The 11,906-nt window shown below is 60.0% G+C and overlaps 1 protein-coding gene across 30 annotated transcripts in view; it reads right to left on the reverse strand.

The window, feature by feature from the left end:
* Plec (plectin) overlaps positions 1 to 11,906 on the reverse strand; it is a 57,652-nt gene that overhangs the window by 13,821 nt on the left and 31,925 nt on the right. For 9 of the 30 annotated variants that reach the window (XM_048802308.1, XM_048802309.1, XM_048802310.1 and 6 more), the window contains 26 exons: positions 10,610 to 10,671; positions 10,421 to 10,435; positions 10,182 to 10,271; positions 9,796 to 9,831; positions 9,186 to 9,263; positions 9,000 to 9,092; positions 7,856 to 8,022; positions 7,202 to 7,317; positions 7,015 to 7,121; positions 6,814 to 6,933; positions 6,646 to 6,741; positions 6,254 to 6,381; positions 5,914 to 6,007; positions 5,090 to 5,244; positions 4,674 to 4,983; positions 4,514 to 4,591; positions 4,277 to 4,438; positions 3,975 to 4,079; positions 3,573 to 3,668; positions 3,161 to 3,286; positions 2,143 to 2,295; positions 1,897 to 2,051; positions 1,684 to 1,810; positions 1,394 to 1,577; positions 1,154 to 1,311; positions 851 to 1,029 (listed from right to left, as the gene is read on the reverse strand). In XM_048802308.1, coding sequence (XP_048658265.1) covers positions 851 to 1,029; positions 1,154 to 1,311; positions 1,394 to 1,577; positions 1,684 to 1,810; positions 1,897 to 2,051; positions 2,143 to 2,295; positions 3,161 to 3,286; positions 3,573 to 3,668; positions 3,975 to 4,079; positions 4,277 to 4,438; positions 4,514 to 4,591; positions 4,674 to 4,983; positions 5,090 to 5,244; positions 5,914 to 6,007; positions 6,254 to 6,381; positions 6,646 to 6,741; positions 6,814 to 6,933; positions 7,015 to 7,121; positions 7,202 to 7,317; positions 7,856 to 8,022; positions 9,000 to 9,092; positions 9,186 to 9,263; positions 9,796 to 9,831; positions 10,182 to 10,271; positions 10,421 to 10,435; positions 10,610 to 10,671 — 3,190 coding nt within the window. Of the gene's footprint in view, positions 1 to 850; positions 1,030 to 1,153; positions 1,312 to 1,393; positions 1,578 to 1,683; positions 1,811 to 1,896; positions 2,052 to 2,142; positions 2,296 to 3,160; positions 3,287 to 3,572; positions 3,669 to 3,974; positions 4,080 to 4,276; positions 4,439 to 4,513; positions 4,592 to 4,673; positions 4,984 to 5,089; positions 5,245 to 5,913; positions 6,008 to 6,253; positions 6,382 to 6,645; positions 6,742 to 6,813; positions 6,934 to 7,014; positions 7,122 to 7,201; positions 7,318 to 7,855; positions 8,023 to 8,999; positions 9,093 to 9,185; positions 9,264 to 9,795; positions 9,832 to 10,181; positions 10,272 to 10,420; positions 10,436 to 10,609; positions 10,672 to 11,327; positions 11,614 to 11,906 lie in introns of those variants that run through there. The other 21 variants (XM_048802307.1, XM_048802321.1, XM_048802323.1 and 18 more) reach the window with 7 other exon arrangements.

Here is an 11,906-nt window from a genome sequence, read left to right on the forward strand (position 1 = left end):
GGGTGGGGCCGGAGGGCAAGTGGAAGCGGCAGAGCACCGGCACAGGCCCTTCACATCACCAAGAGCTCTGGGAAGAGCCTGATGGGAGGAGAGTGGGGAGCCAGGGGAGCCCCTTTCTGCCCAGTCCCTCGACTCTCTTACCCACTGTCTCCATTCCAAAGCTCCTCCTAGGTCTTCCTCCCCAGCCTCCATCAAGAAAGCCTTCTCTCAAAATCACAGAGGCCCTCTGTGAGGCAGGCTCTCTCTCCTCTGAACTTTCCATCCTGGGCCATTTCCTGGTGTTCCTCTTCCTCCAGACTTGGGCCACACTGGGAGCCAAGGCTCCTCCTCAGTCCTCCCTCTACCTGTACTCCCTTCTGTTCACAACTTGGACCACTCTCTGCTCTAACCCCATCTCCCCGACTCTTCACTGAGTTGCCTGCTGACCCTCCAAGTCTCCCCAGATCAGTCAGGAGCACCCATCCCCTCCACCCTTCTCTCCCCGTCACATCCCACAAAACATCATCAGGACACCCTGTGGGAGCCATCTTCAAAAAAACTTCAGAGTTGGGCTGGGGACACAGCTCAGTTGATAAAGTGCTTGACTCACACACATAAGGCCCTGGGTTCAATCCCCAGAACCACACACACACACCACACACACACACACACACAAAACCCTCACAAACATCAGACTTGGACTCTCTGCCACCCCCACAGCTGCCATGCCAGTCCGAGATCACCACCTCCCAGCCCAGTCATTCGATGTCCCCAACTCATCCAACCACTCTGTCCTTCCTCTGCTCAGAATATCCCTGACGTCACAGGCCTCCCCAGAGCCTGGCCCAGCCCGGCGCTCGCAGTCACTCACTTCTCCAGGTAGATGGCAGACAAGCTGCGGACCTCCTCCAGCTTGCCAAGGGTCAGCTCCAGCTCTGAGCGCAGAGTCGGGGCAGCAGGTGACGGTTCAGGCAGGGCCAGGACCTTCTCGGCCTCGGCTGAGAGTCGGGCCACCCCCTTGCCCAGCCCTTCCACCTCAGCCTGCGCTTTCTGAGGAAAGATTGGGTGGGGACACCCTGATGAGCAGAGCCCAACACAAAGCACCCCCTGAAGGCTGAGGGAGGGGTAAAGTGGGATGGAGAAGCAGAGCGAGGAGAAAGGGGACAGCGCCTGCCTGCTGCTCGGCGATGCGCTGGGCACACTCCCGCGCAGGCTCTTTGTCTAGTGGCAGCCGAAGACGGTGCACAGTGCGAGTCTCACAGGCCTCCAGCTGCAGCCGGATGTCCTTGAGCTCTGAGATGCAGCGCTGACAGCGAGACTCCTCCTGCTCACCTGAGGACACGTTCTGGTCACTTGATTGCTGGGTCCATTGCCTGCCTGCCCTGCCCATACACCAGCCATGCCCACCCCATACCCTGCTCCAAGCTCTGTAGCAGCTGCTGGTAATGGCGGCTACAAGAGCTGTACTCGCGTTCTGCCACCAGCCGGTCCTCCGGCCCAAAGCTGCCAGCATCCTGGCTGTCCCGCAGGAAGGCCTGGTAGTGCAACTCCAGGCTGCGTAGGGCTTGGCGCTGTTCCTCAGGCTTCAATGTGCGGAACTGGGGGTGGACATGGGGGTTAACGTGGGATGAGGCTCGCTGGCTCCCCACAGGACACCACTTCCTCTTCTCCCCCAGAATGTCCATGGCCAGTGGGCAGTCATACCGTGACCAGGGACCAGGAACGGATGAGCTGCACATCACGGCTGAGGCTCTGCCATGCCAGAAGGCTCTTCATGTCCACATGCAGCTGGTGCCACAGTGCAACGAGGGCCTGGTGCTGGGCCTCCAGCCTGGCAGGTCAGGGTCACAGTCAAGGGTTTTGAGGCCCTGCCCCACTATCCACCCCTTCCAGTCAAGGACCCCATAGGCCACCCACCTGGTGATGGCTTCCTGGGCTTCCTGGTTGGGTGGGGGCACAAGGAAGCACACGGAGGGCACAGCAGCCTCACTGCCAGAGCTGCTAAGCACTTTCCAGTGAGATGGCTGAGCAGGGCCCATCAGCTGGCACTGGTCACCCTTGTGCACAGTCACCTGGAACAGCCAGAGGTGATGACAATGTGGTCATGCTCATGCCTCTACCCACCCCCTCCAGTCGGACCGCCCCACCTGGCTCAGCCCTCACCTCCACCTGCTTATAATCACATACAGCCAGCAGGGGCACATGGCCTCGGATGGGGTAAGCCGGGTTGCGAGGTTTCAGCTGCACAATGGCCTTGGCTCTCTTGGCCAAGCCAGAGAGGTGCCCCTTATACTCATTCAGCTGCTCCTTCTCATCCTGTGGAGAGGAGCAGAGCTCAGGGTCGACACATGCATATCTACCTCCAGCAAGCAGTAGACACCCCAGCACCTCCAGGATCAGGGGACTGCCAGGACTGTGGGGCCTTCCTGACGCTGGCGGTGGGACACTTGGAGGCAGGAGGTATGGCTGGGACAGGCTCCAGGGCCTGGGCCCCAAGCAGATCCTACTCCCTGGATCTGGACTGGATGCCCTACCCCTATCCCAGGTCACCCACTATGTCCTTCAGGGAAAGGGGTCCAGCCTAGCTATACTCTCGCCCCTGCGGTGGCTCTCTTCTCCTTCCTCCCTTTTTAGGAGCAGGTCACTTACCTCCTCCTGTCCAACCAAACCTCACCAAGGGACTGTCCAAGGCTGTGAGCTGGCAGCTGCACTACCTTCTCTCAGGTTGACATGGAGACTGAAGTCCCAGCCTTCACAGAATAGCACTTTACAGAACCAGCTGCCTCTCACTCTTCCCTCCATTACTGCTCACCCAAAGCACTGTGGCCCCAAGTGCTCCTCACCCCTGCATGCAGGCACCATGACTAGCTGTTGTTCAGCCCTCCACAACCATGTAGCCTGTGCCTACTCCAGTCATGGGGGCCAGAAAACCAGCATTCATGCCCAATCACAGGACTGGTGATAGCCACTAACTTGGGCCTCCACCTGTGTAGGCTATAGGGGTGGGAGTTCACACCAGCTCCTGGCAGCAACCTGCCACCAGCCTCTCAGCTCATCACACACCCACCACCCTCATCAGACCTCCCCAGCCTCTGCTGGTCCTCCATCCCCAACTCCTAGGCACCAATGCAGCCCACACCAAGTCAGTCTGTCCCTGTGCTCCTGCCTGCCTCAGCCTCACCTGGGCATCTTGCAGCAGGTCCTCAAGCCGGGTGACAGTGATGGAGCGGTCACAACTGTACTTCCTTCGCAATGTCTCCTGTAGCTTTTGCAGCTGCTCCTCAGCCTCTCGCACATCTGAGAAGAACTGAGCAGGGAAGTAGAAGATCATGCAGGGATGCCCCAGGCCCCAGAAGTGGGGAGCAGACTGAAGGGCCAAGGCTTAAGGCAAGGAGTAGCAGAGCCCAAGAGGACTGGGGAGGACTCCTGAGTGCAGGAAGCAAGTGGGGCAATCGGGGGAGGGCGAGCAGTCAGGGGCAAACATGGGGGCAATCAGGGAAGGGCGAGCAGTCAGGGCCAATCCTACTGCCAAGTGTGGTCCGGAGGCACCTTCAGAGTGCTGCAGCTGAGCCATGGTGAGGCAGGGGTCTCACCTGGAAGTAGGCAGTGTTCTCCTTCAGGTGAGCCTCAATACAGCAACACAGCTGTAGCATCCAGCTCCACTGGGTCTGCAGGGCTGCCTGGAAAGACTGAAGGACAAGGACCTCCTCAGATCCCCCACGTGGGACCTAGGGAGGTCCATAGTACCCCATCCCCTCCCCACATACCCCATCTAGGACCAGGGTGGTCCCTATCCCTCTCCCCACCCACCTGGGGCCCAAGATGGCCTCCCACAGCGCCTTTCCTTCCCCACCTCTGACCCACGGTAGATCCCTTGGGGCCCATGGGGGCCCCCTACAGCCCTACCTCCACCTAAGCGTCCATGGTATTGCCCCACGGCCCCCAACATCTGGGGGCCGGTGCTGGTCCCCCACAGCCCTGCAGTCCCACCTCACCTCCACTGTAGGCCGTGCAGGGTGGTCCTCTCGCAGCAGTCGGTCTCCAGTATTCTGAATCTCCTTGATTTTCTTTTCCTTCAGCTCCAGTTCACGCATAAGGGCCTGATGCAAGGGAAGAGGGTCTCAGGAATAGTGTTGGAGGCAGACTGGGGTCTATAATCTTCCAACAAACACAATCCAAATCCTGTGCCAGCCTCCATGGAGCCTGAGCTGGAACTGACTGGCCACCCAAAGACTCCCAACAGTGGGGCTGGGTGTGGGCAAATGCAGGAGGGTTCTGGAAGGCCAGACAGACTCACCGAGTAGCTCTCCTTCTTGGCAGCCATGTTGGCATTGCGGTCACTCCAGTCAAAGCCCACCTCCTCCTCCTCCTTCTCATTCAGCCACATCAGCTCTTTGGTAGCAGCTGCCACAAAACCATGCAAGCTGTCCAGGAACCGGAGGCGGGCCTTGGAGGAGTTCTGCGGGCAGGCAGGGAGCATGTTAGCAGACTGCTGCCTGCCCACCTCCCCAGTCCCCGCCGGGTCCCCACTCACCAGCAGCTTGGCATACTGCAGGTCTAGTCGACCCAGGCAGTCACGGAAGGCACCCCGGGGGGCAGGGGAAAGCTGGCCCTGTAGGAGACAAGGAGGATGAGAACTGCCGGGACCAGGCCCTTGCCCACCACCTAACAGCCCACCCAAGGATGCTGCCCACCTCATCGCTGCGCGCCCGCTCGATCTTAGCCCGAAACTCCTCAATGGACTGGTGCAGGCCTCGGTGGCTACCAAGCTGTGCCTCCACACTGGGCAAGTCCACACCCCACTCAGCACTGTCCACACGGCGCTGGTTTTCCTCCACCCAGGCCAGCAGGTCCTGCAAGTAGCGCAGGGTGGAGTCCTCCACCTCGGGTCTCCTCTGTGTGCTCTGCAGGGTCACCTGGGTCACAGGGGCTGCCACGCCTGCCTTCAGCCGGAGGTTGTACTCGGTGCGGATGGCCACCAGGCGCTCATGCAGGCGGTACACCCTGGGAGGAGTCAGCAGAGGAGTCAGGAGGGTTCAGACAGGTCCCAGGCTCCCAAACCCAGGATCCCAAACCCAGGCTCCCTGGGAAGGGCACAGGCGGACCCCACCTGCGGTACATCTGCTCGCCCTGCGGGTGCCGCCCATCCTTAAGGGTTTGCACATCATTGAACAGTAGCCGGATCATGCCATCTGCCTTGTCCAGGTCCCGTTCCACCTCCCCTGCCCGTTGTGGCCCCTTGCCTGAGGCCAGTAGCCGGACATCCTGCAAGGTGGTCATCTGTGACTCCAAGTCTGGCCACAGGGTCATCAGTCAAGGCAGCCCCCTTCACCCACTTCCCCAGCCTACAACCCAGGCCTCAGTTTACCCACTGCCCTGGGATCCCCACATATGCTCCTGACAAACTTGTCCACATATCTATACAGGCTAGCTTTCTAAGGGGTCAGGCTTCTGTCCAAAGGAATCCTGCTAGATCCAAGGACCGAGGTCCTTTACAGGCTTGTTCACGGGATCTTGGGCCTCATCCACCATTATCCACACTGTCACTTCTCTCAGTGGGATCCTGCCCAGATCCACACAGACAGCCCTGCACCTTCTGAGCCCCCACACTCAGCCAGCAGTAGGACTGGGCATCTCCCCACCACCCCTCCCCTAGTGTTAAGCTGCTGTTGGGATGGGGTGAGCCTGCAAGAGGGCAGAGCAGCCTCTTTGGTGCCCTGCCTGGTACAAAGAGGCCAGTTCTGCCCACAGCAGGAGATCACAGTTGCCCCCGCCCCTGCGTGGGGAGGAGCTAGGCCTGGTTTCTCCCTCCCAGTGCCCCACCCTGCCCACAGAGCCCAGTTAGTCAGAGCCCTGGCTGCAGGGCAGGACTGGCTTGGGGTTCCTCCCACCTCCCAAGCCCGCCCCTCACTCCTTCCTTCCCCTCCCCCTCACCGACTGCAGAAGGGCGTCGGCCTGGTTCAACTGCTCCTCGCAAAGCCCAGCCTCCATCTGTAATTTGCTCACAATGCGCTGAAGACACTCCAGCCTGCAGCCCAAAACACAAGACCAGAGACTGTGAGCTGGTGGGCCCACCATGCCCCCTGGCCAGAGAGCAGCTCCCCTCTGCTCTGGCTTCCCTGCCTGCCTGGGGCCCACTGTCCTGCTGGCCAGGAACTCTGGAGCTTGGGTTCCCCAGCCTGGGGGGGGATTTCCTCCCCAGGCAGTGACTCACCCTGGGGTGGCTTCCCTGCCACCACAAGGCCCCACCCACCAGCAGCCTCCCCACACCTACCTCTCAAACTCGCTCCTAAGCTGCTTCTCCCGCTCCAGAATGGCCACGTGTAGCTTGCCCCACTCCTTCTCCACATCCAAGGGGTGGTAGCCAGGGGGTACTTTGAGTTGGCCTGCTTGCACGGCTCCCTAAGATCAGGGACAGAACTAATAAGGCCCAAGCTGCAAATGGTGAGAGTGTTGGGCCCCGAGGTCCCTAGCACCTCCAAACTTGAAACAGCCCTGGTCCCAAAAGTTCAAGCCACACTCTTGAGGGGACCCCAGGCCCTGGGTCTCTAGGGAGCTGCACTCACCTCACCTCCCCAGGGGATGCCCCACTCACCACACTCAGGGGCACCCCAGTCACCTCCCTACAGCACACCCTACTCACCACCCTGGGGCACACCCACTTACTTCTAGGGACTGGTAGATGCCCTTGGACCTGTTCTTGTCTGCCTCCTTGGCTGGAAGCTCTGTCTCCTTAAACTTCAAGAACTGGCACCAAAGGATCTGTGGGGACAAGGGTTGTCAGCAGCCCTGCCAAGGCAGACACAGGACCCTGGCCCAAGTGGATGGGCGCACCTCAATCTCTTCAAAGCTGGAGGGGAACTTGCGCTCCTCAAAGGCAGCAGTGTGGTGCCGTATCCACTGCAGCAGCAGCACCACCAGCTCCCGGTACTCCTGCCATCGAAGCTGCAGCTCCTGTGAGCACATGAGTGAGCAGCTGTTGGAGAGCAACGGGCCTCAAGACACGCTCCCCAGCCTCCCTGGGGCATCACTCACGTTAGCCCTCACCCCATCCTGGGCGCCCGGCACACGGGGCATGGCGTCATACAAGGACGAGACGTAGGTGATGATGGACTTCTCATCAGGCTGAGGGACATCCACATCTGTAGGGGAGGACAGAGTCACAGAGCCTGTGTGGACATGGGAAGGGGAAGAGGAAGGGAGGAGGGCCAGCAGCTCCTACCCTCGGGGTCCAGAAGCCGAGTCACTCCTAGGTCCCGCTCTGCTACAGAGAAGGCCTGGTCCAGGTTCTCTAGGTTGGTTTGATGGTACACCTTATTCATGTCTATGAGCATGGGCCTGCGGATGAAGGCGCAGGTGAGGCAGGCTGGGCCTTCACGCACCCCGGCAGACACAGTCCCAACCCCATACTTACCCTGAAAAATCTGACACACACTAACACCCCAATCCTGCCCACACAGACAGACCTGAATGGACCCCACTGCCCCACCCTCCAAGAGCCCCAGAGGCTTATAGTGGGGATAGTCACAGATGCAGTGCACTGAGTAGGGATACAGTCAACCTGGGCTCCCTGAAGCCTCCTTGCCTGTCAGGCCCCTTCTGAGGTGTCCACATGAGCAGGACCAGCATCTCACTGTCCTACAGGCTTCAAGGAACAGTGGTGCTCCTAAGAACTCAGGAAGAATGGGGCTGGGCCTGCTCACTGGCACCTCGCAGAGGTGGCTGGCTGGCTGGCTGGCATTCATGCCTGCAGGCGCCAAGTTCCCATCAGTGGCAGACATCCCTCCTGCCACCCTCTTTGCCCTGACTTGTTTGAAGTTGCCCAGCTGAGGTGCCCCAGACCCACAGCCCCCCTCCACCTGCTGGGGCCACGTACTTGTGCCGGTGGATAATGGCATTGAAGAGGCGGCCATCACGCCAGCTGGAAGTAAAATTGTCGCAGCGCAGGCCCTGGTAGCCCTCCACCATGCGCTGTGACCACAGCAGCAGCTTCTCCTTGGCTGTCATGTCCTCTGACTGCCCGCTCACCTGGATGTCTGAGATCTGCCCCACACAGTAAACAGAAGCAGAGGCTTAGCTCTGGCCACCCAGGTTGACCAGCTGGCCACCCTGTGTGATACCCATGATCACTTGCATGGGAGCAGGGGTGGCTCAGCACCCAACTAGGGTATATAGGGGTCACCAGGCCCCAGGTGAGGTACAGTGGGGCCCCCAGGGTTCTTTCCCACTGAGATACACCACATGGAAGACCAAAAGCCCGGGCCACTGCAGCCAGCAACTGCCACAGAATAAGTCAGTGCCCCAACCCCACTAACACCACGTGGTAGACACTCTGGATTCTCCTTAGCTAGAGAAGCCTGGGATACACCCTCCACATCCAGAGACTAGTACAGAGTACAGCTGGTAGACAGCAGGCACAAGAAGGGTAGCTGAAGACCCCCAGAGCCTTCCCAGAACCCCCAAACCTAGAAAAGGCTGTTGAGGTGGCATGTGGGGACAGCTCAAGGCCTCCTCTCTGGTTGTAGGCCAGGGTGGGGAGTCTCTGGGGGCTGGGCAGGATGTATGCCTGGCACTCTGTCCAATCTCAGGCCTGGGTCTGCCAGTCTGCCTGCTGTCAGTACATCTGGCCAACCTATCCCTAATGTCTGCCGGCCTGCCCGCCTGTGACTCAGCTGCGGTGCCAGCCTAGCTCTTCTGCCTAGATCTCAGATTTGTGGCTTCCTGTGCGGCCAGCACAGGCAATGGTGAGTCAGCCAGGGCAGGCCCTGCAGCTCCAGAAGCTTCCCCAGGGCAGCCAGGAGAGAACACATTCTTCTCCAAGGAGGCTCTGCGGCCCTGCCTAGCTGGGGCCAGAGGGCACAGGATAGGCAGGTCTTGGAGAGAAGCCTGAGCCTTCAGGCTACAAGCCAGCCCAATAGGAAAACACCTCCTCCTGAGCATACCCCAGCCAGAAATCAAGCCAGCTAACCAGTCAAAGAGCCCACAGCAACCCCAGAGACATCTAGGGGCAGCCACTTTACCTGGAAGTGCAGGATGATTGTCCAGATCAGGCCTAGGGTAAGCTTAGGGTTGCCATCAGCGATGTCATCATTCCTGATGTTCACCAACTTCACCTGTGGGCAAATAGCTCTCAGTCACAGCTCACTGGGCAGCATCTCAGGAAGGGTACCTGGGGTCTACAGCCTGTAGCTGGCTGACAGCCTTACCTGGCGGTGCCGGAGGTAGTCCAGGGCAATCTGGACATTCTGCAGCTTATGGAAGCGCATCCTCCCCTTCTCCCGGGGCTGAGAGGAGGCATGGCGTAGTCAACATCAACATGGCAGCTGCAGTCCCAGCCCCATCCCCCCAGTACCCCCAAAGCAGCTGCAACAACGAAACCAAGGTCTTCCCCAATGGGTCAGCAGCCCCTCAAACATCCCAGATGCACCCTCCCCAGTTGCAAAAAGGAGGCCATCAGCCCAGGGGCCAGGAAGGGCCTGGGCCCAGGTCCAGCAGGGGCTTGGGAAACCAACCCAGGCTGTGGGAAGGAAGGAAGGGGGTGGGGAGAAGACAATAGCCAGGAAGCTGTGGGTGGAGGGCAGTGGCACTGGAGGTGTGTCCTCCTGCCCAGTGATGGCAGCCACTTCTTTTCATGGGTCCCAGGCCCAGACCCAGGTACAGCAGCAGGCAGGACAGCAGGCAGCTTGAAGCACAGCCATCTACCCGCCCAAGAGCCAGGAGTGGGTCGGGCCAGACTAGCTGCCAGCCCAGGTGAGTTGGGCTCCACCGTCTCAGGGAGCCCATGTGCCTCTGTGGCCAACGGGCACAACCACTCACCAGACGCAAGCTCCTGATTACGTCCCGCTCCCTCGGCTGCCCAGCCAGAGCAGAGCAAAGGGTAAAGGGCAGAGGTCAAGATTCAGAGTCCAAGCAGCAGAGAAACCAAAGCAGAGCAGAGCATGAGGTTACTGTGTTAGGACTCCAATGCAGAAGACAGCAGCCCATAGCACAGGGGTGGTGGCCACTCCCCAGCCAGGCTGTCAGCTGTGATGCCAACACCCTGGACGTGAAGGCACAGTGGGGGGACTGCTTCCAAGGAGAAGGCAGGAGGGGGCTGAGCTAGACACAGTTTGGGCAGTCAGGAAAGACCTCAGGGAGGTAAGGCAGGCAGGGGCATTGAGGGTGATGCTGGCAGGACCACAGAAAAGGGCAGGGGCACATACCAGGCTGTCCCCAGAGAGGACCTCCAGTAGAGAGATGAGGTTGTGGCCATCGCGAAGGTCTTCATACAGGTCACTGATGTGCCTTTGGGCCTGTGGGAACAGCAGGGCTAGAGTGGCCACAGATTCCCCAGGGCCACCAACAGCCCAGAGGCAGGGGCAGAGAAAAGTACTGGGCACTGGCACCAAGGGGAAAGAGGCAGGGGCATGAAGCATGCTCATGCCTCTGCTTAAGCACCTACCTCTGCCCTCCAGTGCTACAGCAGAGACCAAAGGAAGAGAAGGAAAGAGACGGAGCGGAGCGTGGGAGGAGAGGACAGAAAATAACAGGTTTCAGAGATGAAAGGGGAATGCAGCAGTGGAGGACACCCTGGGGCAGGGGCCATCTGCCGCACCCTTCCCTCCTCCACTCACAAGCAGGTGCCACCAACCTTGATGAGGTGTTTGTTGACCCACTTGGTGAAGGTTTTCTTCTGCACACGGTCCCGCTCATCTGGGGAAGACAAGTCCAGTTAAGCTGGGGCCTGGGAAAAGCCCAGGGAGGCCCCAAGAGGTGACCATGGTGCAGACATGAAAGTTTGGCTGGCCAGATCCTGCCTGAGGAAGGCCCTGCAACAGCCCCCGCCTTGGTGCCCACCTCAGGCCTCTCCCAGATCACATAAACCCTCCTCCTCCGGCACGGCCAGGACCTCATATACCCAGGCCCAGCAGCCCTGGTCCAGGCAGGGGGCTAGGCCCAAAGTGCCTCTGCTCAATCTCCCTATTGTCTCCCAAGAAGATGGGAGGTCCAGAGCTGCTGCATCAGGGCGCACAAGTCAAAGCCTGTCCCACCCCACACACTGCCTCTACATGAGGCTAAACGGGGACACAGCAGGGCCAGGGCTAGGCCCTGATGGGGCACTGTAGGGGAAGCTGTGTCCACCTGACAGGGCAATGGGCCTCCCCTCCCTGCCACTTTGATCCCACACTAAGGTCTCAGAAGCCAATCTGTGTTGAGCACGGGCAGTTGGCCCCTCCATCTGAGTCTGGCCCCAAACCCAGACCCCCAGTCTATGCCCACACCTCCCACCTAGAGCAAGGGCTTCCTGCCACAGAAAACATTATTTTCTGCTGCAGAGGCCTGCCCTGCCCAGAGGGTGTACCCACTACCTTTCTTGCCCTCAGAGGCCCTGAGCACAGCCAGGTAGAGGTTGTCCTCAGAGCTGGTTCTCTTGCCACCCAGGCCCTCAGGCTGGGGCACCCGGAGCCGATGCTGAGACATGGTGCTGCCGGCCCCTGACTCTCAGTCTCTCAGCCCCCAGGTGCTGTTGCTCTGGGCAACCCCTCGTGGCACACAGACTGCTGAAGGCTGGCGGCTGCACTGGATGCAAACTCCACACAGGCTAACTCATAGCCCTAGTCGCAGTGGCTGCGGCCACTCCCTACAGGCTGTACTCCCCAGCAAGGCTGCCCCGCCCCTAGAGCCCCACCTCACTCAGTCCCCCAGAGGGGAGTGTCCCAGCGGGAAGGAGGAAGGCAGCCCCTCCCCCACAGCCACACCCTCAGTAGCCAGAAACAGGAAACTGGGGTTTCCTCACCCACCCTGCCACAGCAGCAGGACCTGGGGGTGCAGGGGAGGGGCTGGCACTGGTACCAGGACCCCAGAGAATTCACCAACCCCACAGCCACCCAGAATGAGCCTTCATCACACAGGGAAGGGAGAAGGGTCCCCAGAGAGCTGCGGGGGGG

This window comes from Marmota marmota, unplaced genomic scaffold (assembly GCF_001458135.2).
Source record: "Marmota marmota marmota unplaced genomic scaffold, marMar, whole genome shotgun sequence".
NCBI classification, from domain to species: Eukaryota; Metazoa; Chordata; class Mammalia; order Rodentia; family Sciuridae; genus Marmota; species Marmota marmota.